The 27263-nt window shown below is 33.6% G+C and overlaps 1 protein-coding gene across 3 annotated transcripts; it reads left to right on the forward strand.

The window, feature by feature from the left end:
- Window positions 1-1267: 1267 nt before the first annotated feature.
- On the forward strand, window positions 1268-26712 carry LOC131841920 (protein numb). Of its 3 annotated transcripts, none has more exons than XM_059190314.1 (7): window positions 1268-1638; window positions 19921-20196; window positions 20982-21133; window positions 23629-23840; window positions 24399-24594; window positions 24856-25012; window positions 26039-26712. In XM_059190314.1, exons 2-7 carry the CDS (start codon window positions 19990-19992, stop codon window positions 26348-26350), a joined length of 1236 nt encoding a protein of 411 aa, XP_059046297.1. In that variant the 5' UTR covers window positions 1268-1638; window positions 19921-19989; the 3' UTR covers window positions 26351-26712. The 3 variants fall into 3 exon arrangements, with proteins under 3 accessions (XP_059046297.1, XP_059046298.1, XP_059046296.1); XM_059190315.1 differs by lacking the exon at window positions 1268-1638 and adding an exon at window positions 5195-5409; XM_059190313.1 differs by lacking the exon at window positions 1268-1638 and adding an exon at window positions 11837-12902.
- Window positions 26713-27263: the final 551 nt, after the last annotated feature.

Below are 27263 nucleotides of genomic sequence, written 5' to 3' on the forward strand. Positions count from 1 at the left end.
TTCTGACTGATAGATTGACGGTCTTATGAACTTATGAGTGACTTACATAGTTGCCAACCTTCAAACATTTTTTCTCTATTTATTTTTCTACAATAAATTTGACGATGACAATCCCATCACACCCATACTAAATAATAAAAAAATTAATTTAAACTGTAACAATAGCCAAAATAATAACTTGGCTGCATCTGAAGTTTGTCCGTCAATAATCTATGGAAGTATCCATGTCTTAACCTTCAAGTTATCTTTCTAGGCTTGGATAATAATATATGAAGTCTCTTTTAGAAAAATTACATCAAAATATGACGTACAACTTCTTTCCGAAATTTTCAGTGTATATCCAGTCCTCTTATAGTTTATTGTTACTCCTTACGTTATAAGATGATAAATACATAAAGTGTTACCGGTAACGGCAACTGTTCGCCAACGTGCCCCGCTAAAGTAGATATCGGTGACTAAAACGTGTGACGTAATGACAACAATATATTCTTATTTAATATTATTTGTACGTATAAGCTAATCATTTGTACATAGAATTAAACACGTAGTAGTAAAGATTGAAATCAAAATATATAAAATGTAACATACATTTTATATATTTTGATTTCAAGTTTATAATCAGTTAGGAGTTTATAATCATATTTATTTTAGTTTCAATTTGACCATATTGGTTCTATCTATTTATAATCATTAAATGGAAACACGACATTGTGTGCACAATCCTGCAAGCGTATTACGAACTTTTTTAAATCTAGGCAGTTTATTTCAAGGCCTTAAATTGGCTTATTATTTTTCGTATGACTCGTATTTCGTAAAACGAGGGTCAAAATTAAAGCCTGTGGAAAGGTTTATAATACGCTCCCTAGTCGGTTTACATGGTCGAAGTGAAAAGTACCTACGTATAAGTAAAGTAATAATTTTATCATCTTCGTTTATCGTTGTTGATACTACCCGTAATACTAGCTTAGTTGCTATTTTAATATTCTATCTGGACAATAATCAATACTATTTTATTAATTTAATAAAATAGTATTGATTATTGTCCAGATTTGTCCAGATTGTTGTCTAGATTTTTAGATTCGGTTATCTTTGTCAAAGTCACTGTCACTTTGACAGTATATGACATTCTCACTGTAGGCTATGTTCATTTGTACATATAAACCTACCTATATAATCAAGAACATTATATAGTTATATATAACATAAAAACTGAACTGACTGAAGAGTCAAACATGATCAATTCTCCTAGCTTTCTCTGTCTACAGTTTCTGAGTAGAAGTATAGTAGCAAGGAACAACAACTCTATTGCATTGATTTGAATCATTCTTGATTTCCTTTTCCCCTCTATCTGTTTTTCAAGTGGTGTAGCGTAGCATTCGATATTATTTCAATGATGAACCATTCTCATTTTTATTATATTACAATTAAATAATCAATAATACTTAACAATCTGTGCCATTTTCTGTATAGTGAAAAAACGGGTTTATGATTCGCGGGTGATGATTTTCCGTGAAAGTATCTTGAAGCGATCGAGACAATGAAACTATTCAAGTTAAATAACTTCAGTGTAATTTTCACAGTTCTTAATAAATGTTCCCATAATTTATCTTAACTTACAATCATCTGGTTTTATGATAGGTAAGTACCTAGTTTATACCTGAAGCACATTATTTTCACTTTAACTTGGTATTGCTTAATGCAATATAAATATTTTTATTTAATACACAATAATTTATAATAATTATAAATATATTTTAAATTCAAATAAAACAACTTATCAGCACAGCGCCATCTAGGCCTAAACTAAGCAGACCATATGACTACTTTATAATATATATATATATCCTGTGTAAACCAAGATATTTCTTTTACATGCATAATAATTTTAATAAAATTAAAAGTTACATGATTAGATCTATTTGCTATTTTTTTTATACAAATAACTTAAATATAGAATATTATTTTAAATACATGTAATGTTTATTTATTTTGCTTTATTTCTAAAAAACAAACATGCAAATTACTCACATATGTTTATGGTGTCTCCTGTGAGGCAGAGTGTGACTCATTATACCAATAAGATTTTTAAGTAAGTACATATATTATTTTGTTCTCTTTTCATCGTAAAATATAATTAATTAATAAACAGCATCCAATTAATTTATGGTAAGTGACAATATCATAATACAAAAAATATACATTATTAAGGGCTGCAAACTTTTCTATAGAATAGACTGAAAAAATCTCATAGTTTATCATGATCTATATTTTTTTATTATGGAAGAGATAGGAGCAATGTCACTAATATATCATATTTTTCTTTTAGCTAAATGGGTGGTGATAAAACTGAACATTAGTAAGGATAATTGAATGAATTTTTCACTTTGGCATAGACAAAAAGGATAAAATTTAAACTCCACAATACCTTCCAATTCGGCTTTGGGCTAAAAATAGGGTCTGTCCGCATCTATCCCAAGTACCTACATATGTGTATGCTAAAGTGTGAAACTGTAACAAACTCACTGTGACTTTTATAATAGGTGTTAGTGATATTCTTGTTAGTTTCTGTATATGTATGTAAAAAGGAAAAGGTACCTATTAGTATATATATATACTTACCTTTTATATATACATGTACATAAGTAATATTAAAGTATTATGATATTATGAGCTTTTAATTTATTAGCCCATTATTTTACATTTCGGACAGATTTTCCAGTTTTGGATACACCATTAACAATCCAACAAACTAATATGGGACAAGACATAAGAGTCAACCCCTACCACTTTGGACTCAAATTGCTAGTAAATGTACTGTATCAGATAGACCTTCATGCGGTCTGCCCTGGAATCCAAACTGGATAATTCATAGGGCATTCACCACAATGACGGATGTAACTTCATGCTCACCCTATTATCTTCCATTGGTGCCCCACCCGTTAACGCAAGCGGGTGCACAATTCTATTGTCATTCATCTGGGACAACGAAGTATGTATGTAATAAAATGTCACTTTATGAGATCAATCAGAAAAATAAACCAGAAAGTTTGCAATATTTTATCTGTCTATTAATAAATCGTTCCATCTATATTAGGCTAATGTACTAAGTTATCTGTCCCTGTCTTTAGAATTTGTAGTTAAATAAGCAAATTACGTTGGCAATTCTATCGACCCACTCTATTTTAGCGCACCCGACCCGTGTCCTTGTGAAGTTGTTACTCTAAATGATCAATTGACATTTATTTCAAGTAGAACCGCATGGTTGTACAATTAATCTGATTGCAACTGCACAGAGAATCAGAGATAGTTACGTACATTTGTTTCATATCGGTAATTGAATGGCGTCTCACAATCGCGGCTAGCGCCTACTATAAATTAACCCATTGACACAAAATAATAACCTACTATCAATCAACAAAGTTGACCTTAGTTGACAAATAGTAATAAAAATGTATAACAAGTTATTCGTTTTCAACCATCTATTTTAAAAAGTCCCTCTTTGTAATACCTCCAATAAAACAATTTTAGAAACATCTAGGTACGTCGATTATTTTTGGAGTGAATTTATTGTGTATTATACGTTCAATTAAATACACCAAGTAGATGACGTTACGCCATTCACGAGCAATTATATTATAATAAAATTAAATACGTTATGGATACTAGTAATCAGATTACCTATACACTATTTATTTCTTTGGTTACGAACAAGGTTAATTCTTGTAAATATATACGATATGATTTCTAATACGTAACCACTATTGTTGAATAAAAATAACCCCAGACTTGGAGAGGAGATAATTACGTCTGATTCACAATTGGACCAGCTGTTAGCCGTGTGTGACCGTAGTGGTGTTGTGACACATATTTACTATAATATGTATTTATTCTCGTCATTTCATAATTATTCCGGAGTCTTCAACGAAGCCCCATCACGTCACTAAAAGATTGCTTATTTGTTGACGACCGACGTCCCTGATCTCAATACCTATGAGTATAGCGCCACGCAATTGCTCGGCATATAGAAACAGAACTACGAACTAACTACTATATACATCATATATAGGTTTTAAGCAGGCGTTTTATATAAAGACAACATGATGAGAACATGAATCAAACAAACTTATATGGGAGTAATGAAATATTTGTCTTTATCAAATTTATATGGAAGTTGATGATTACATTCTAGAAAATATCGTCATAAGCTGGAATTGTCATCGTTTTAACGTTTTTAGTACGATGTTGTGGTTGACACGAATGTACCTTGTTCAGACCCTGTACGCCGGTACAGGGCAAGTAAAGTTTACTTCTTGTCCAGGGGAGACACAAGTATGTTCTTCTACTGGCCCAATCTGATTTCATAGGCCGGGTAGCAACTTTTTCAAAAGTGAATACATAATAACTTTGTAATGCATTGAATTTTTAGAAGGAAGGAGGAAGAGAAGGCTAATTTTTGTTGTACGATTTACTTACAAAATTAATTAAACTATTCCTCCACGAGATTGAGCAAAACTCTACTTTGGCATCTATATATTTCCCTAATGTACCAAAGACTTCCAAAGACCCACAGGTAAAATACACATAAAGTACTCCTTACCCGAGATCTTTCGAAATTATACGAAAACAATGTAATATCGCCTACTCACAACCCACTATACGAAATAGAATGTTCCTTCCCTAAATTAGACACTAATTTATGTATCTACTTATTATATGTCGTGTTTTAATGAACGTGGGCGATATTGCACTGTGTTGGGGAGGGGTTGAAGGGATTGTTATATTAATTACTTGTTTTATTTAAACCGATATGTTATGGCAGTTGATTTGAAACCATTTGCTATCAGGAGATATTTTGTCTGCTCTATTTTGATATTTCTTTCTTGGTCACGGATTAAGATCAAGTTCCCACCTATTATTTTGTTAACGATTGCTAATCGGTCTTCTTGTGGTACAAAATGTATAACTAGTTATAAGCTACTAAACATTTTTGTGGTTTTGATTCACTCAATCACAGACCATCTGTGGCATTGAAAAAATGTCTGGGCGTTGAAACTTTCAAGTTAAACAGCGTGAATCAGTGTGTTGAAGACTTTTACGTGATCGCACGCCTGAAATAGCCAGTGCAGTGCAATAATTAGATGTGTTAAGTACCCGTCTACTAATATTCTGATATTGGCGCTTGACTCGTGTGTGAAAATTATTTTAAGTATAAAAATATCTTAAGTGCGTAACCATTACAGTCTATAATTAATTATATTATTGTTTACACTACTTTGTTCTTTTTTTGTAAACAAGCGTGACCTTATTCCTTGTACCGACTTCACAGTAACAATTGCATACTATTTGTGTGATGAAGGAGAGTGTTGAACAGCCGCCAAAAATCACTGACTGTTAATGGCACGGATTTGAGTGAGTAAAGATTGTATTCATGCATTAAATCTTGATTAAATTATGACTCAGTTTTCAATGTCATTATCCTTAATCCTACACATTTTATCTTTGTGTCGTCATTTCCGTAAAGTAAACAAAAATCAGAATATGGAATATACAAGGAAAGTATTTTATAGGTATATTGGTTTAATACATCATAGCAATCACAAAATTCACACTAACTGCCCGACTCTTTCACGAGGACGTAAGTCCAAAAAGTGAACATCGTATCTCCTTTGCGCAAAGCAATCTGCCTGCCACCGCGCCAAATCGATTGTTATATCTACATTTACGTTGGTTACAATTTATTGGTAGAGACAGATAACCGTCACGAAATGTATTTATGTATTATTATATATTAGTATATTACTGATGTTTACAGTCAGGAACCAAAGTTTTTTCACTAACCAACAACAATCTAATTGTGAACAGAATATATATATTTTTTGTGGAATTATTGGAATCTCCAACATGTATATTGTAGACTAGCTATGTCCGCTGTTTCACCCGCGTTAAATTTTCAATATATAATTTCAATAAAAAATATATAGCCTATGTGTTATTCTGATGCATAAGCTATATTACTGTAAAGTTGAATCAAAATCCGTTCAGTAATTTTTGCGTTAAAGAGTAACAAACATCCAATAATTAAAATCATCATTTACGTATAAAAGAAAATCAAATCAGAATCTGGTGTATTATTTTATTATTATTATGTCTAACAATTATTGCTTATTGTTCTATAAGTTTGACAAATTAATTAATTGAGATCAACAAGTATAAATAAATATCTAAGTACTATAATACTATATATAGGTACCTATTGTAAACCACAAACAAATTGATTCATTCATTCAAATTATTCTACAATTATTGTTTTAACAATATTTAACAATTTATTGTTATAATATTACTGTATCAAACTACATATGTACAATAATTACAAAGAGATTATTTTAATGATTTACCACCGATACCACCCACCGATTTTTCTAAATTATTTGAGGAATTTTAACTTATACACATGCGGTTTTAAAATTATACCCCGCCAATAATTACAAAATACGTTATTAACAGTTATATTCTTTGCTAAATCAAGGCCTTTTGCAAACAAAGTAGTACTCAATCGATTTCTTTAAATAACTAATTATTATCGACTCGACTCACCATGTAGCACTGTTTTGTCTTTATGGGATTTTATGCTTTAGTGATTCACATTCTTGTTACATATAACTTCAAAACATTCTTTATATTTAACATTCCACAGTTCTCACTCTCTATATTTGTCCCTTATAATATCTGCAACAATATCTCTGGGTAACATGGTGGCGCTCGCCGTCTTGGAGAGTGCAACCTTAGCACTTCTTCCCGGCCGTCGACTGAAGTATACATACACATTGTACACTAGTTGTCTGGTGTCTGCTGGTAATTCTACCCTTGTTTCCTCTGTCACTTCTCCAACTCTTCCATTGTACAGTCTCCGCCAGCTGAACATGGTCCACGCAGTCATTGCCTTGTCCCCGTACTGCGCCGTCGTGATCGATTTTGACGTATTATGGGTGTTTCTATTGAAATGTAAGTCAGACAAATTATTTGAATTTTTTTTTGTGTGGTATTGTTATAAAATGGTAATTTATTAACTAACAGTGCTCCTTCGGTAGTATCCGTTCAGTCGCAAAGCCGCTAGGTAACTGCTGCTGCAAAGGTCTTTAAAGGGTACTTGCAAATCTGGTCACACATTTCCGCTGTGTTGAAAACGTGATCACAATTCTGTGTATAGCAATAAGTACAGAGTCAACGGTGTGACAGCATCTTTTGTATGCAGGCTCTGGCTTGCGTTTGACAACCTTGGCTACATATAGCCTGGTGGCCGTTATAAACAACACACTCCACCTACAACACCATGTACGTAGGTACACCGTTCTTTTAATAAGTGGATATTTGTGGGTTATTGATTTTGCTCGCTATAAATATAAATATTTATATACAGACATTCAGTATTAACCGAATACATGAACTGCTTAGTCAGTGTTTTCTGAGTTTTCGCAATTTAGTTCTAAAATGATACAGAATTTGTTTTGTTAGGATATCTATTCGTATTTGAAATGTAGGACTAACTGCTAAATTTTTTTTTGCGAAATATGGACACGTCAAATGTCATTTGCTATCCTACCTATCTGAGATTACTTTTGGATTTGCCCACAATTTTATATTATATATTCCAATATTTAAATAATATTATTGGTAGAAATATGTCGCGGACAATGCTGCATTCTAAACAGGGGCTCCATTTTTTGCCTATTTGATCTGGAAACGTAAAATAATGACAATATATTAAATTATTTTTATTACACTTTCATAGTAATTGTATGCTTTGCGCATGGAAGTTGGGTCATTTATGTTAAATAGGTAGAAGCTGATGTACATCATATGTATATGTACAATCGAATTACACCATTGTTGTTAGAGTTAGCGGTGTGTGATGATTGCACGTTTCAGTTAACATGAAATCAATGGATACTAATATACCCATTGTAGCAATATTCAACAACAGTCAATAGTCAATTAATAAGCTAAATAATAAATTTTATTGAATTGTTTTGGTTTTCCTTAATTCACGCAGTAGGTGAAAACAATACTTGTACATATTGTTATCTAATGACTTCTAAAAGGCCGGTTCCTTAATATACTGGTAATTTTTGTGTATCTATATGAAGTGATACAATAAAAACTTAACAGATCCTATGATTCTTTTTGCAATATTAGAATGGAAATTTATAATTAGTAATTTTTTTTTATTATCGAAAACCCACCGCATATAAATATATGATTATATTGTAAGTATAATGCAATTGTATCTACATAAATAGTGTATCTCTGATTAAAAATAAATTATTACGTGAAGAAAATAAAAACTTGTTTGGTACGATCAGTATGCGAGTTTAAATCCTACTTCACTATAAATCGGATTTGTTAATAGAAGTATTGTTTGTTAGGATTCATGCAAACAATAATAATAAAAGCACACTTAGGAGTTAATGGTCTAATTATATAAAGTATACAATAATAAGTACTTGTGTAAACTCATAATATTGTGTTTACACAAATAATCATATATATGACACGCAAATAATAAGCACTCACTACCTATCTAATTACAATACCACGAGAACTTCCAAGTGAACGTGACAATGTTTTAAAAACTGTGTGTCAAATTTCACAAGATTTTGCAGTGACAATAATAATGTACCTATTTGACATGACAATAATATATTTTATTTAGGAATAATTTGTAGGAATCACAACAAATTAGATAGTATTTAAGTATATCACCTGCAAATAATACGTTTATCTAACAATGTTCTATTATGTAGGTCAGTGTTCAGACTTCAGTGGTAGTCTATGGAACTGGTATTTTTTTGTTTATATTACGAAAGGAATGATTAAGAAAAAGTTAAACCAAGCCTACCTAGACTTATCAATAGCACACAGGCACATAAAATAGGTTTTGTATAAGTAACAGTACTTTAAACGGATGAGATGAACAATTTGGCGGAAATCGTGGCAGAATAGACAGTAACAATGGCGTCGATTTTACGGTTGTTGATGGTGGAACAATGTCACTGTCCTCTGGCATACACCTCTTTGTTTACTGTTCTACATAAATCAAACGTGTCGTTCAGTTAATTGTAATATCTATGAAGTTTATAAAAAATACATATTCAATGCACTGATTGGTCGCATTATATTTCCTTTGCTGTCCACTGTTGGAAAACAGTTACTATATTCTGTATTAGACCCGGAATTTTAATATAATAATTAAAATATTTTGATAATTATTCTAGAGGCTCCACAACTACGTTTATAACAATTCCTTAACTCAGCCTACACGTATAGTATGCAGGTTCCAACTATCCGCATCGAGTAGTCTAGGAGCTAGCTGTAGGAAGTTTATATTCTTATCCTTTCAAATATTACCATATGTATATCCTAAATGATATCCATTCCAGGCCTTATTTTTTATTTCAAAATAACTATAGCGTATTTAGTAATTTAAACGAAAGCTTATAACTATTATTATGCATAAAAAATAAATTCAGAGTTTGAATTTATTTTCTAACCATTAAGAAAGTATCTCAATGTTTTTATTATAGGCGTAATTTAGAAATTTTGTGGCTTTAAATATAAACCGAGGAAGTTGTGAAGCAAAAAGTATGCGGTAAGGTGGTGTGGTGATGTACACTTTGTAACGAGTGCGTAGGTGTGGGCGGCGTGTGTAGGCGATCTCCCACTAGACAAATGATTTTGTTAATAGTTACTTTCAATATATTCATTATCCCTATTCCCAAAATCCACCTTATTGGAATTATCGATATAAAATAAATTACAGTGATTGATAAGTATTAAATTTATCTGTTCTTCTTAAGTTCATCCCATTAAACTCTAGTAAAGACAAGAGGCCAGCAGAGCAATGTGTTTTGAAAAATAATGAAAAATATAATATCCAGCTATACATAGCTGTAGAGTAATGGAAAATGCGATTCGGTTTTAATACATTTTAGTAAAATTTATGTACTTATGATGATTCCAAAAAATAAATAACTATTTATTCAAATCATTTCATATAGTCGAAGGCTATTAGATCAATGTATGACTGTTAAATGTGATGCAATGAAGCTGACGGCCCATCTGATGTTAAACGTTAACCGTCGTCTATACATAAGTCCCAATACGGATCACGTCATCATGTGACACCTGTGATACCAATCATGTGTTTCCAGTTCAGACTAAGATGTCATGTCTCTTAGCCTGTAATATCACTGGCTAGTCTAGTCTAGTTTCGGTTGTAGGGGAACAACCGAAACACAGCTTAATGCAAGGAAAGTTATATTGTTCAAAGAAAAAGTCAAAAGCATTTATTCATATGTAGGATATTTAGCTACTTATCCACGTCAAATTATTATTTTAATAACGCTAGAGCTGGCTGTTTCAGTTGATAAGAACTGGCAAAAAATTTAACTGATTTCTACTTCATAGATAGTTCCGATTCCAATACAAACTGATATTTGCACTCTAAATGAGTTGAGATTAGTATGTGGTTGATTCAAACTAAAATCTTAGGATTCATAAGATTTTAGTATTAAATATACATACGAGTATATGTATATATATTCAGATCATATCAGTTCAGACCTGTATGATGTAAACCTGTCTTCTATTCTAGTTACTATTTTATTTATAGATATATCTATCTTTATTAAGTTCCACTGTGTTCTGTACGTAAATTATCGCTTCCTTTTGCTATTCATTTCAAAGGCATTGATATTCGTACGTGTAAAATATTGGCCTAAGCTCCAAGGTACGAGTATTATCAAACAATATTATTATGAATAATTGATAAGGCCTGATTTATAGTAAACGATAATAGAGTTAAAATATATTTGTATACAAATTCTTTGTTGTATGCGTTATTGCATTAGCTAATTCATTTAACATCTGATAATGACTTACTAAAATATTTTTAAATCACCCTTCTTTACAACATCAATAATTTTTAAAATATACATTGACTCACATGATGAGTCAAACTGGACTTCATTACGGTTTTCTCATCTACATTATCTAATCTTATTACATTCCAGCATAAAAATCTATCCTTTATGAACTAAGTTAACAGTCCTAATTGATAATAATGTTTGTTTATATTTCGATCCGTTCCAATTTATCTTGAACCAGTGTATACATAGTTTAATTAGTATTATTAATAATGATTGACATCTAAATAAATATAGGTTTTCATTGTCCCAGTCTGCAAATGAAGCATATGGCGTTTACACCTGCGTCCGCAACTCCGCACGTCTTGCTCGCGCGTGCTATTCCAGATGTGGCGCAAACTGAGAAATTTAACCGACATCCTATTATATTACATTATGAAATAATAAAATAAATCCTTTTCGAACCTTTACCAACCATTAATTAGTTCAAAATTATCTATAATTACAAATTATGAATGATCTTGGATAGTTTTCTGATACGTCCATATGCATATTTATATCTACTTACAATACTTACTTATAAGTACTAGGTACCTACTATTACAAATACATTTGTATCATAATGTATCTTTGTTGTTACTTCATTTTTAATATTTTACATCGGATCGGATACAATTTGGGTATCTTTGAAAACTTCTCGATACCAATATCTTTGGTAAGATTTGCACGTTTCAAGTTTTGAGAACAGGTTTATGGCATTATTGAGTTTAGATTAAATAGCTATATGGATTCTACTGGTGATCTCACCGATCGTCAATCTTGACAATGCAAAGGACCGGTCGCCGCGGGGTGAGGCATGGACAGAGACGGGACGGGGACTCCACGCCACACTGCAGGGTTTTGTGCGATTCACACCGCATGCCGTACGGGCCGGGCCAGGCCACTCAGTCAGTACGACAGTTGAACGCACGAAGCGCGACGCGTGCGCTCATCCCGTGTACATACATACACAAACTACATTCTTTAAATTGATTCTAGTCAAAATGTAGTTTCGTATATTTATTGTTAATGGAAATATTACACAGTGAAAGTGAAATTTTGTGATATTTTGATAAATTTTGTAACTCTTACGCGCTACGGTCCAAAGAACAATGCTGTGGGAAAAAATAACGTACAGCTGGCATCGGCACTCGTTCCCAGCTACCTACCTAACCTCTCTCCCCCCTCGAGCCGGGTGCCGGGTTCAATGCGCCTCTCTGCGTTTATTCATCGTTTGTGGGAAAAGTTGACCCCCGTTTTAAAAATATTGTTAACGAATTCACACGATTTGTGTTACAGTGACTACTGTATCTTTGATGAGCAATTTTATGTGAGAAGTTGAAAGTTTTACGAGAGAATAATTATGTCTGAATTTTTAAACAATATAGGTACTTAATTTTTATAATTATTTCAAATGTATTTGATGGAGATTATGCGGCACCTAATTATGTGATACAGAAGTATCTACTGATAAATTTGTTTTTACGCGCAAGATTTCAAGGTTGCTTGCAGCATTCCGGAGAACTATATTATTTGCTGTGAGTTTTGTAATGTTTGTCGAGTTTCAACATCGTCAAAATTTTAATATAATTGTACCTACTAGAAATAATGTTCTTATATCAGAAGAGGACATGAAGACAATACTGTAATACCGATTAGGCAACACGTTTTGTGCTGATGAATCAAGTTATGAAATAGACGTTAGAATCAAAAGTCTACCAATGGCATAGTGACATACAGTGAATGTTGCATGATGACGTGTAATCAAAGTGATTAAATTATTAATTGTGAATGAAGTGCCTTAATTATTATTAGTGAATGAAGTGGTTGTCTTGAAGGCAGTTCCGAGATTCAGGTTACAGGATGGGTAACCAAGGATCATCACCTCACGAGCCGCTGGATCGAGCGCAAGCGGCTCCGAACCCCGACCTCAAAATGGTTCGAAGCTCTTTAAAATTATTTCTTTAATATCATCATATTTACTTCATCCATGATTTGGGGTGGACGCAGTATGTCATCGTCCTCCACTTTATATATACCATTCACACAATTTATCTTTTATTCGGCCGTCCTGTAGTTAGGTGCTATTTATTTAATGTCTATTTAAAATTCATAATTTGATACATTGAGTCAGTGTCTCAGTAGGCAAGTTAGGTACCTATTGTAAGTCGGTAATGTCCGTCCGTACACATAGGTAGGTATGTCGACTAGAATTACAAGCAGTAAGGCTTCGTTTATATTGTCGTATTTGCAGTGCACTGTGAAGTTTAGTAGTTGCAAAAAAGCGCTCATACGTACTACTCGAGTTGTTCACTCAAATCTAACAATTTTCAAAATTAAGAAAAATCTTAAAAAGTAGTTTTGTAACGACTTGGACGTTAACCATGCAATAAGATTTTAATTAAACAACAAGATATCTATGAAAAGTATGAGTTTGATACCAACTAACATGTAGGTATTCTGTATACGACTAAGAGTTAAGTCACCAGTCACAACAAGAATATCCATTAAGTAATCATCTATACACCTGTACATATAAATAAAATTGGAGTGTCTGTTTGTAACATTGAAATAACCGTCTTTTACTATATGCATATGAATATAAATACGAGACATACACCAAAATAGCATTTTTTCAATTTTTATCTTCTGTTTGTTCCGGCTAATCTCTGAAATGGATGGACCGATTTTGACGGGAATTTTTTAATCAGGCAGGTAATGTAACTGTAATGTAATAAGATTAAGTAATTTAGGATACTTTTATGTTAGAATAAAATAAAGTTAAATTCCACGCAGACGAAGTCGCGGGAATAGCTAACACATAAATATAACAAAGTTACGTAGTGAACTTTCGTTGCTTTGTTTTCGGAAACTACCATACCTACCTGCTTATGCACGATTTTGGGCAAATCAACTATACAGTTTTGCCTTTAAAATCCATTTTCCATTATTTATTTGTTGTAGAGATTACTTTAGATATTTGGGTAATATAGAACGGGATGCTTATCTAAATTACAAAAAAGACTATTGAGAAGAAAGTAGTGAATCTGATAATATAGTATCTATCTTTTTTTTTTATGTTTTAAAGTAATATCTGTCGGTTTAAACTAATTCGTTTGTGGTGACATCCTTGGCCTATGTCTTATTATTGTCACCTGTATGTGGATTCCTAGGTTTTTTATTAATACTTTTTGATAATATCTATCTGTGTATTAAGTAAGTATAATTTATAGGTTTACAAAATACAGTACTCTTGTTTTGGATCACTAACTTATATAACTACAATACAAACGCGTCAACTTACTTTACTGCATTTCAATTTCGATAATGTAATCGCGGCTTTAGAGTTTATTGTTCTTAACGTTTTCTAAGAACTAGTTACCTGCTGAGGTAGTAATAAATTAAAAGGTAGGCATACCATCAAAACATTTATTTATATTCAAGTAATGAGCCATACATTAATTGTTTTCGATGAATTTGAGTGTAAAATAAATTACATCACCTATGTAAGCTAAGTACTTTTAGATTCAAAGTCATTGAATAGAATAAATGTGCGACACATTAATTATTTATTGGATGTAAATAAATTATATATCCGTCAAAGTACGGGTATACTACATTATGTATGAAACGTATAATATATATAGGTACTACTACTACCTACTATTTATTGTCATTGTTAAGAAGGTGTGGTTTTGTTAATATGCGTTTTACCTGTAATGTGAGCCGGTTCAGTTTAGATTGTAACAAGTTTATTATACATCGTATAACTATCTGTATAATATATTTATTTAAGTTATTTTAGCGCTAAGGCACTTCTACACTAAACTCAATACTGCTTAATATACAATACTGCAATCCAAATCAATAAATACTCCGACACTAAAAGGTTACGATACCAAAAACTTCCATTGTCTTGGTTTATTCATTTAAGTAATGTTTTGTTACGCACATTAACAAACTTGATACGCCAATTTCGATCAAATTTATCATAAACCCTTAAATTAATTCGTTACTAACATCTACGGCTTTTCCCTTTTCATTCTTAAAAGAATTTACTTTGTCTCAAGGTATTCTTTATTATTTTTTAGTCGTGTGAAGGACGGTACGTGTTCCGCGGCTTTACTGCTAGAGTTTTCTGTGATTCACTTATATAGGTATCTACACCTAATCTTACCTATTTCTACAATGTAGTGAAAATCTGTGTATTTCGATCTGAAGGTAAAGTAACCATAACCTCTGATATAACAATTATATGATGTAGACTATACAGAGTTTATTTAGATTTACAGTTTCCTTTGAATTAACAATGTTGATGTGGATGCAAGAGTTTATTATTAGTGCGCATTTAGGTAGCTTAGGTTACATTTATACTAGTAGCCAGCATTATTGAAACGATGGGTGTGGCTGAAAGAACCCGCTGTGATCTTTTCCTTTCCCAGTCTGTAGATGTTGCTATGTGTCATTCATTTGATAGTGTAATCCTATATTTGATGTTCTAGTAATGTTAAACCCAATGTTTCACTTTAGGTATTGTTTGATCAATATTGGTGTAACTCCTGACAGGTTTCTTAGCTTTAAAAAGCGTAAGTTAGATAAGATTTTTTATAATAGCTCGATATGTGACTGAATAGTAAATAATACGGATTAGATGTATCATGTCATCCGTTTATAAGATGGTTTCATGAATTAAGTTACTTCTGGAGAGTATTTTCCGTTCTCTGTCCCTGTATTATATTGAAAATCATTGGGAGCATAAAAGGTTCATTGGTTCTAATTAATTACATGTAATACTGAAATAACAACACAGACATGTTATGTTGCATAAACGTGTCTGTGTTACGCTTTGTAGAAGGGCATGGGAAACAAGCGATTAAGACGTGACAAGGTCTCAAAAACCTGACAGTTGCTTTCATACGTTTTAAAAGTTTATCGCCGGCATTGTACTTATGTTATAGCTTCATTATACTTTTCCTTAATTAAAACAAAATTAGCACTGTTTCGCAGATATACTGTACTGCAGGAATAAATAAACCTAATCCTGTGAGGTGAAGTGAAGGTAATAGTTACAAGACTTATTGTTAGTGATTGGACTGTAAGATCCATTGGCACTATTGTAGCGATTATTAGTTTTTATACATATAAATAATTCAGGAGTAGCTCGAATAAAATTTTTAGATATATGAAAAACATTTATAAATACCACCGAACAACAATTTATTTTAGAACATTAGATAAACTGCGCGTGTGAAAAAACAAGTTTTTATAGTAAATATTTTCAAGCCAACAATCCGCGTCTAATTACCATAGGTACTTCTAATCCTCCTAACACCCTGACAGATGGACCGGCCTATCATTAGTACTTGGCATGTAAATGATTTGGGCCACTTGTGCACGCGACCAAATTGTAACAAATCCTTTTGTTGTAATTGAGTTGTTACTGTCTCGTACGAATCCCTCACACGTTTTATACATATGGTCATACGAATGAACAGTTGTGGGTTCTATAGTACGTAAGTGGTATTATTATAATTATATTTTTGGATTTTGTCTCACAACGTTGTGCTTTATTAATGTGAATTTGATATAATTTTTTTTTGATCCATTTTCAAAATACACCCGATTAGATAATCATTTTTTCACATACTCAGTCTCTGTGTCTTTGTTTGGCTGTAGAGGAAACCTATATTTCTGTGTATTATTTTAACGTCTGAATGCACAATCGCAAGGTGAGGTAGTGTATTAAACCGTTATACCACCAAGGTTGTTCACAATTATTTAATTTTACATTTTAAGTAAAAATTGACCAAGTCGCATTGTCTTCTGTATTTTATTTAATTCATCATTCATTCTTCTATTCATATATCAAAACAAAATCTAGTAATCAAAAGTGTATAAAGTGTAAATAAAAAGTTAGAAATAATAATATATGAATATGCTTACCTTCATATGCTGCATACAATTTGTATGTGTTCTAGAAAATATCATGTTTTGTGTTACCTCCTTCAACTAATCTAATAAGGAGGTAACTATTTTTTGCCATAAGCTCGTAAACATTATACTGTATTCCCATGATTTTTTGTCAGTAACATTATTCACTAATAACGAGTGAATAAACATGTAACAGAGGTGAATTAAAGTGTGTAGACTTATGAATAATATTGGCATTTTGCGCCCGAGTTCACTTACGATATATGCTATCGTGATATTATATGGTGGAAGATGAGAGAATACTCATCCCGTGAAGTCAGGTTAGTTAGTCCATCGTTGAACTCATGTTCTGTTGCATCCACGTCATTTATTTAAATTCTTTGACTTAATCGTTTAAGGTTGGATATTATCGATGATAACTATTAATTTTTAAGACGTTTAGTTTCTTGGTCCTTGATACCCAATAAAAGTGCCTAAGTCAGATATGGTTTTGATTGTTTTCTAAAACCAATTTATTTCAATTTGGATGCGTTTGATTGCCTCGATTACCAATTAGACGACAACTATTGTTCAATTTTGATAATGTAGTCTGAAGGTTATCAGAAAACTTAAATGTTTTGTACGTCATCATCATTCTTCGGGGTTTTCCCCGTTATTGCGATCTGCATATAATGTTTCACCTTCAATGTTTTCACCCTCCAATATATTAGATATTCATCTTAAAAATCTTTTACTGTTACGTAAATTAGTAAATTAGCTGATAGTGAATGGGAAGTAGTAAACGTTATAGATGACCAGCACCACGGACATCACGTTTGGTTCAGCCGTGGTGTACCCCTAAAGCTTTCCTGAACTCAAGTGTTCTTATATATACTTAACCTTATAATTTACTTTTCTTGTTATCTAACCTTATAATTATACTGTTATTCATTCCACACAGAAGTGAGCCAGAATTTCGTACAACTTTCTTGGTTTCCATTAATTTCACGATTTGCCATTCTTATAAAAAAATGTTGTTCACGACACAAGTATTATTTGCTAATTTCCTTCCCACGTGTATTTTCTTCTTTACTTTCACGTAGGGTAGCATTGGAGACATTCCTACCAGAGTATACACATACAACACGATTGTTAGATTTTTTAAATAATTATTTATTTAAAATTTAGATGGTTCCTAGATTTTGCAAGGTGACAAAAGTGTCATGGGGTTTGAAAATTAATCTACAATATATTGAAATTTTTAATTTAAACCCTATAAAATTTTATACTTAATTATAATAGATTAATGACAGAAAATGTGATTTTGAAAATCTTAATTATAATAGATAATTATAAATAATGTTAATAAAAATTCTTTAACAACTGTAAAATACAGCATAAACGTCAGCTCATTAATCAATGTCTAATAACATGAAAAAAAACTTAACTTTGTGTAATTCAACACAAATATAAAGGAAGAATATAACGGTCTATCATTCAAAATTAGTAGTAGTTTTTTTATATTATATTATATACGCTGCTTTTATCTTTTTATGGATTATGCAGAGGTTTTCCACACGAGCATCGAACTCAAAAAAAAATGGAATGTCTCTGGAGCCAGAAATTCGGTTACGCGTCTAACATTCATAGTTTTTTTTTTTTCAATAGTTACAGTAGCAGTCATTCATATTTGACTTAATGTAAATATCACCCGTAGGTATAAACGGGACGTAAGGGGACAGTAGACGCCAATCACGATTTCATTATAATGGTATTTATTATTTTCAGTTAAAGCTATTTTTTTAAAACTATACTTAATATATAAATCACTATTGATAAATTTTGTATTACTTTCCAGCACTAAATAATATTATAACTGTATATTTCTGCGACTATCACATACCAAATGTTCATATAAACGTGCCTAGCATTTAATCTTATCAGTTTCTCATATCTTATACTCAATTACAGATGCATATGTGTCTCATACATTTTGACAGGTAGTAGCAATGTGGCGGCTAAAATAAATAAAGTGTTGATTCCGTTGAGTGTATTCATAAATGGTTTTTTTCTTACTTAGATAATAATAATGAAATATTTAATTATATATTAAATGTAAAATACACACGTAAATGTGTTTATATTGGATTATCGAAAATCGTAAGTCACTACCAACCATAATTGCATTGAATTTGCCCACATAGCAACGACACTTTAATATTGGCAACTAATATTACATAAAATTAGCTTACACCACATTTTACACATTTAATATCTATAAATAACATTTAAATTTAACCATTATTTTATTTAATGTAAGCTAAATTTATAATTGATACATTGACACTTGGCTTGTATTTTTCCTATTTAAAAATATGTACTTCAAGGGTTACTGATTTGCTTATCAGATAGTATGACTGATAATGTTTATTGAAATCGTTTACCACCTTCGCAGAAAAGTAAATAATAAGTAGGTACATCTCATACAATCAAAATATAAATAATGAGCTTGTCACATAACATATCATTTAAGTATAGCATTCAGATGGGGCATGCGAAAACAAGAGTAAATTTTCCTTCTGTACCTGAAGTAAATTCTGATTACATATGAAAGATATATTACAATAGGAACACAATTTTAATATTGTTATCTTAATAATGGCAGAAATTATTTGGTGCTCCTAATGTTGACTATATTAAACCTTCTGTCATATGCTTAGCTGATTTTAATAATAGTAATGAAAAATTGTAATTACCTTCAAGAAGATTTATTCCAACGAAACGTAATTGAATGGAAAAGAAATAGAACTTAGAAAGCGACGATATCGTTTTACCCTTTTGTTATATACTACAAGCTGATCGAAACTGCGGCGTTTAAACAGAAATTGTATAACAGATATAAAACTCATTGCAATTATTTTTTTGTAAACAAATAGAGAAAAGTAGATACTAATTATAACCAGACATTTAGAAGTTACGGCCAACAGCTAGAGTGAAGTGACGTCCATTGAAACCAATCTAAACAATTACTACCTTACCTTCACAGAAGTCGTCAGTTCGAAGTTCTCTGAGAAGGGCGCGCGCGGGCGCAGCACTGTCGCCTCCGCGCGCCGGCATGGAGAGGCTGCGTCGGTCGTTTCGCGAGTCGTTCCGCCGGCGCAAAGGATCGCCGCCGGAGTCTGCGCGCCCGCATCAGTGGCACGCAGACGAGGCGGCGGTCCGCGCCGGTACCTGCACCTTCCCCGTGAAATACCTCGGCTGCGTCGAGGTGTTCGAGTCGCGGGGTATGCAGGTCTGCGAAGAGGCGCTTAAAGTGCTTAGGGTAAATATTAATACATACCTGTTAATTTATTTACTTAGAGTAGCTCCCAGCGCTAGTCGTAAAATCAGCTAAAAAGTATGCATATCTATATATATACCTAGGATATGATCTATTTGTGTACCATTTTTATTCGAATCATCAGTTTTTTAAGTTAAAGTGTATGAAACATACATACCATCTCACTTTCACTTTTATAATATTAATTTTACAGTCGTATCAGAGAGATACCAATTACAGCTTTTCTCGATGATCATCAGCTAATTCACCATTCCGAGTCTTGAAGAGTTTGAGTTTGATGTGAGTACATCGACTTGTATTCGAAATCATTTCGAATACAAGTCAATGTACTCACATCATAGAGTGACTCATTTCTTGAGATAGTTACTAATTGCACAAGAGTAAAAGTTATAGTTGAGTCATTCTCTCTACTAGGAAATAACTTGTAAGTTTTCTAAATAAATATGTGAGATGTGTAAGTCTGGATTTTATTTGTTCTTACATATAATAAACATTACATTAGTAACAATGAGATAGATATATACTGCTTTAGGACTAGATGTTACAATAATTTGCTGACCAAGCAAACCTACTTTTACCGATTACTTGTTTTTATTATCAAAATAAAAATATCAAGTCTTGATTCAGTCCAGTAAAAAGTACAATGTTGTGCGACTTTTTAGTTAATGTACTAAATTTTATAAAAATTGATTAAGTAGTTTCAGAATTTACAATTTACCCGTACAAACATCGTTACATATTTTATATTTATGTAATGAACATTACAGAACTCCCGTCGACGTCCGGTGCGCACTGTACTGCACGTAAGTGGGGACGGTCTACGAGTAGTTGAAGAGGAAACCAAGGGGCTCATTGTGGATCAGACTATAGAGAAAGTATCATTTTGTGCTCCGGACAGAAATCATGAAAGGGGTTTTAGGTACGTGTGTTAATTAATGTTTTTGTTTACAAACACTACTAGTACTGTCGTTAAAAATATTTACAATTGACAAATTAATGTGAAATGACAATCTGATAAAGGTATTTTAAGAATTCCATTATATAGAAATCCTAAATGCTAAAGGCGTGCTTACACAGACTACGAGTTACTGTCCCACTAATGTCACGTGATTTGTAACTTCATACATTACTTTTTCCAAACTGTGGCTACAACATGATAGCAATAATTCAAATTAAAACAAGAAAACATTGAGGGAAAGTGATTGTTAATGGGATATTCCCATTGCTCTTAATGTGCCATGTCATAGATAATTCTTGGTGAATTTGCCACGATGAGTTCACTGGCCTGATTTCGTCCAAATCATATCTTTCACTGGTGCCCCACCAGTGTTCATTGATATCGTCGTCCATCTATTAAAAATATTAAGTAAATCAGGTTTTGTAGTGGAATAAATTCAAAATATATCTTTGACACTACATATATAATAGTATTGTTCATACTTCTGATTTGAAATTGTCGTGACATAAATCGGTATGGTAATAATGAAATAAAAATAAAAAAATACAACGAATCGTGACGTTGCGTTTATTAGTTAGCAAGGACGGCTTCAACTCCTTACCTTTCACTGAACAGTATTGATTTAATGTGGTGGTCTATATAGCAAGTTATGTTAGACCAGATTTGATATCGAGGTTGTCCCTCACTCTACAGTTTTTTTTATAGATCATAATGAAATGGTGCATCCGCCTGCGTTAACGATTTACGCTTCCGAGGTACTAATGAGAATTATAAAATCGGCATGAGGTCAAATCCTGACCTAAATTTATTATGATGATTGCCTGGGGAACCCCTTGGAGGTCATCCTGACATGGTACACGTATAGTTGTAGGGTTACTAATTCTATTACTAACAAACGTCTTCCCCCCCAATGTATAATATAAACCAAACTAAATAAATGTCTCTAGTGGCATTTATTTGCCACTAGAGAAATTTATTTAGTTTGGTTCAATACTCCTTACTTACTCCTAAATTTACTGATACAACATATATTTCAGTTGTATCATATGTATAGATTTATGACTAATTTCAATTCTGTAAAAATATTAATAGCCGCTCTTATTGTGTATAATATTTTGTAACGTAATTTTACATAAAGAAAATATTTTTTGTCTGCATATAATGAAAGTCGTCAGGAATTATTGGCTGATATATTATTTATGTTATCTCTTACCAAGTGTACGTACGTACAGATACATTATATTATCTATAAAGTTATGCATTAGTAATATATCGGCTCGTTTAATGACCTTCTATCACCACGAGGCAACTGCCGTTACTATACATAGCCTAATCATATTAACTCGGGCATTTCCCCACATGCTGTTCTTAAATTACTCAACCACCAAATGACGTATGATATCAAACCGACAGTTAGGGCTTATCAATAACTCTTTTTAGAAGATATATTAAATTTATTTTAGAATACGTAATATAGGAAATATTGAATTTTATATATTAAAAATGTATCGTAAACGTATATGTAATATTTTGATGAAAATTTTAATTTATGTTCAAATATGTTTATGAAATATAAATATATATATATATATAATATACCTAAGTGTATTTTGCCATTGGGGAAAATAAATTGTCCAATTCCATCCTTTGAGGACGAAACTAAAAATTTTATATATAGGTTATTAATTATCCTTAATAATATTTTACAAATTCACATCAATTTGAGATATCAGAATCTCTTATTAATACTTTTAAGGCCGCTTACTATAAAACAGACAGAGACTGACTTATAAGAGCGTTAAACTGTGTTCTGTAGTGACTTATTTCACGGTTATTTACAATTTGTACACGTTACATAAACGGTTACGGTACGACTGACCAGGACGTTTGACGTTGGCATAGTGGGAGCACTTAAATAATATTATCGTAGTAAATATCTCATTTGTATAATGTATACAAATAAATTACAATCATAGTTATAATACTTTACGAGTGGTTAGCTGTGACAAATACACACATGTTGGATGCCGTAATATAGTATGATACTTTGAGATATGCGATGAGTAATCAAATTACGGAACTATTAAAACATTTGATTTATTATTATCTATGTATAATTTATGATTATGTATATGAGTTTCTAATGTAAGAATTGTTAAAATTTATGTAGTTGTATTATGTTGTTGATGGGCAATAAACTGACGAGTAGTGGTAAGTGACTGCCGCAGTTTCTCTGATGCATTGCCATTTCCAGAGTACTCAGGTGTCATGTCTCTTTATTGTGTAATTACACTGACTGTGAGCTACAACTCATCCTTCAAACAGAAGTTTACAAGACAGATGCTTGATTGTTGAAATTTGATAGGAACTCTTCTATCACGTTAATATTTCTGACTACACCAATTGAGATAACAGTTGTGAATGTGTTTTTATTAAATTGCTATTTGTCGTTTCAGCTACATCTGTCGCGATGGCACGACGCGACGTTGGATGTGTCACGGCTTCCTGGCGTCGCGCGACAGCGGCGAGCGACTGTCACACGCAGTGGGTTGCGCGTTCGCCGCCTGCCTCGAGCGCAAGCAGCGCCGCGACAAGGAGTGCGCAGTCTCTATGAGCATCGACGCCGCCAGCCACGCTTTCACACGACAGGGGTCCTTCCGCAAATCCGGTAATTATATGCTAGAAAGCTTTTATTTTTTCTTATAAGTTTTTAATTAATTTCTATGATTAAAGAGACGATCTAGATTCTAGATAATTATTTACTAGTAATTTTCATCAGACGGTGTCACATATGTATTTGGATGGTTATAAGGGCAAATAAAGGCGAAAAAGAGACTGATGGACTGTGTGAAAGATGATATGGTAAGAAGGGGAGTAGATAATGAGATGACTGCGATCAGAGATAAAATGAAGAGAAAAACATTACGCCGACCCCAAATAAATGGAATAAGGAAAAAGCAGATGATGATGATGAACTTTCATCAAAATAGAATCGTAATACATTGTTGCGTGAAAGCCGATTACCGCGTGATTGAGCGTACGTGTAAAAATAGCTAATGTGTATAATTACCACAGCGTACGCAATATAAGGATTTTTATGGTATTTTGTTTACAAATTGTGTTATCAGTGTTCATATCATCATCATCATCTTTAAAATTTTTGATAATATACTTATTAAACAATGAATTCTTTCGTCTTTATAATCAGTGGTGTGTTCGGGGGCAGGTATCGGGCGGCGCGTGTCGGAGGCTGACGCATCGCCGCCACCGCCGCCGCTGCCGCCGCCGAGCGCGGCGCCGATCGCGAGCGCGGTGGCGCGCCCCACGCCGCACAATCCGTTCGCTGTAGAGCGGCCGCACGCCGCGCCCCATCTACTCGAACGACAAGGCTCGTTCCGAGGATTTGCTCATCTTAATAATAGGTAGCTTCATATTAATATTACCAGATTGGTAGATATTTATTAATTTTTAATTGTGTACGTTATTTTCATAATTAAAGTAATTTAAATTATTGTAGTCTAGGAACATATTTATAAATTGTACTTTCGGACTTTCCGTTATCAGAAAATTTAATGTGAAGAGAATGAAATGGGAAAGGATAGTTTGGGGAACTCACTTTATTTCTCAAGTAATCTTAGCTTGTTATATTATCTTATATTTATGTTTGTTTATTAAATTTTCAGTTCTCCATTCAAGCGCCAAATGTCATTGCGTATAAGTGAATTGCCTTCGAACCTGGAGCGGCAGCGTGCTGGGCTGGGCTCCCCACCGCGTACTATTGGACCGCTACAGAACGCCTCTCCCGCGCCTAGCCCTTTGCCGGACCTCGCCCCTCTCGAGGTCAGTAACACTCCATCATAGTACAGAAATTAGGAAATTGTTAATAAAAATAATTAATAACTCGTCAATCTACAGCTAATCAGTATTAAGCTATGATTTACAATTTGGCAACAGTTCAGTAAGGCTATATCCGATTCTAACAAATTGGTATGTGATTTGTCCAGTGATAATCTGCCGTCATAGTTCTGTGTATAGGGAGAACATTATCATCAGATGTCAGATCGTATAGTATATTCCTTGGCTTTGATATATTCAATAATGTTCAGTTTTGCGATCACTTGTAAATCGACGATAAGCTAAGGTTTTAAAAGTACAATAAACAGATAAATAGCATGCTCAACACTCTCTGTATTAAAAACATGTAACCTCAAATTTCATAATAATACCGGTTCTTATCATTTTTATCAGACTAGACTTTGTATAACGCTGGCTATGTAGTGGGGCGTATATCTCATCTAATACAACTAGCCTCCTCTCCGATCGATCCTCTGTCCAATTCAAACGGGGATCGATATTACGACGGCCTGAGCTGAGGTTCGAACCCCTAGCCTCTACCCCTAGGTGCCCTCAGACTAAAGTCGTATCCGTCAGGCGGGAGTTGCCCTTCAGCCGCTCCATAAATCCTTCACTGCACTATATACTGCAGTGCTGTGTCTGCACTCGCCCCCTATCATCCGGTGAAGCTGTAAAGGCCAGCTGCGGCCAACAGCATTAGAGTAGTCCGAAAAAAAATACGACCAGCCACAGAGTAACTAATAAACTTATTTATATATGTATAATTTGTATATAAATTCTGTATTTATTTTTGAGGGTGAGATAAGGCAGTGAAATTACGGTGTACAGACGCACATTTTAGTTCTCCAGACTAGTAGCGCATGAGAGGTACTACAAGCATTACATTACGACGTGCTCGTGATGCCCTGTTGTATATAGGCGACGGTTACCAGTCACCATCGCATGATCTTCAACCGCAACTGACAAACATTAACTACAGTAATATAATTAATATGGGTGCGTGTGCTGTAGACGTCGCGTACGGAAGCGGACCCGGTGGCGGCGATGTGCCAGCAGCTGTCGCTGGGGCTGCGCGCGCTGACGGAGGAGGCCGTGCCGGCGGCTGTCCCGGCGGTCGTGCCGGCCGCGGTGCCGGCCGCGGTAGTCGCGGCGCCTCTGCCGCACCCGGACGCGTGGCTGGGCCGCGTGGCGCGCGCTCCGCCGCTCGCGGCGGCCGGCCGCGCCGCCTCCTACGCCGGCCACTCCGTCGTCTCCACCAACCCGTTCCTCGCGCCCGCACTGCCGCAACCCTCGCAGCATCCCACGCCCGCTGCGCACTTTTAGAACGTAGTGGTGAAAAGGAAGAATATAACTCGTTATTGTCTAAAACCTGAGCACGACCGAAATACGGATAAAGCCGGCGCCAGACGTTATCCCACGTCTATCGAATCAATTGATCGAAATATTCCAAGTTCCAATGTGTTCACAGTGGTCTACACTTTTGGTACAACAGTACTGAATGTGTACTGTAAGTGTTTATATGTAAGGCCGGACAGAGGCGACATGTCAAAGGAGTGATAAAGATCTTAAAAATTTAAGATGTGTCTGGCGCCGGGATAATAAATGACGGGTCTATCTGATCGATGTAATTATGATTGAGGCACAACTATGCCGTAACTCGACGCTGATTCTTAGACTTTCTTCACTTCTTGATAGTGAACTATAAAAAGTATATCCGTCGGTCCCACCAGCGACATATGCACATCAGGGAACAATTTATTAAAAACTAAACAAAATTGCCACTACTTGAATGGAATGTGATGGCTGTCAGGGGCCAATGGAAACGATATATATTATATTGCCCTTAACTAAAATAATGGACGGGCAAGGACATTGGTGCTGTTAATAGAATGGTAAAACAATCGGATAGAACGATAGGTTGATGCAGGCGAGATTGCATAAAAAATATTGAAAATATACGCGATATAACGCAACGCCTGGTATGAGTTCCTTTGAACTTATATTAAATTTTGCGTATTCATCGCTAATGATCAGAGTCAGCCGCAACGAAACGAAGCCTTGTTTTAGATATTTATCTGTGAAGTCTATCATAGAAGTTGCATTACAAACATTTATTACAATATCATATTGAGTGAGAGTAAACGACGGTTAATACTTAAATAGTGTTTGCAGCTTATTCACTTAGTTGTTCTGATATGTTCCTATTGTGTCTTAATAATATCGTGTATAATGTGCT

The sequence above is a fragment of the Achroia grisella genome, unplaced genomic scaffold (assembly GCF_030625045.1).
Source record: "Achroia grisella isolate CSIRO2021 unplaced genomic scaffold, CSIRO_AGI_Agris_v1 utg204, whole genome shotgun sequence".
Classification (NCBI taxonomy): Eukaryota; Metazoa; Arthropoda; class Insecta; order Lepidoptera; family Pyralidae; genus Achroia; species Achroia grisella.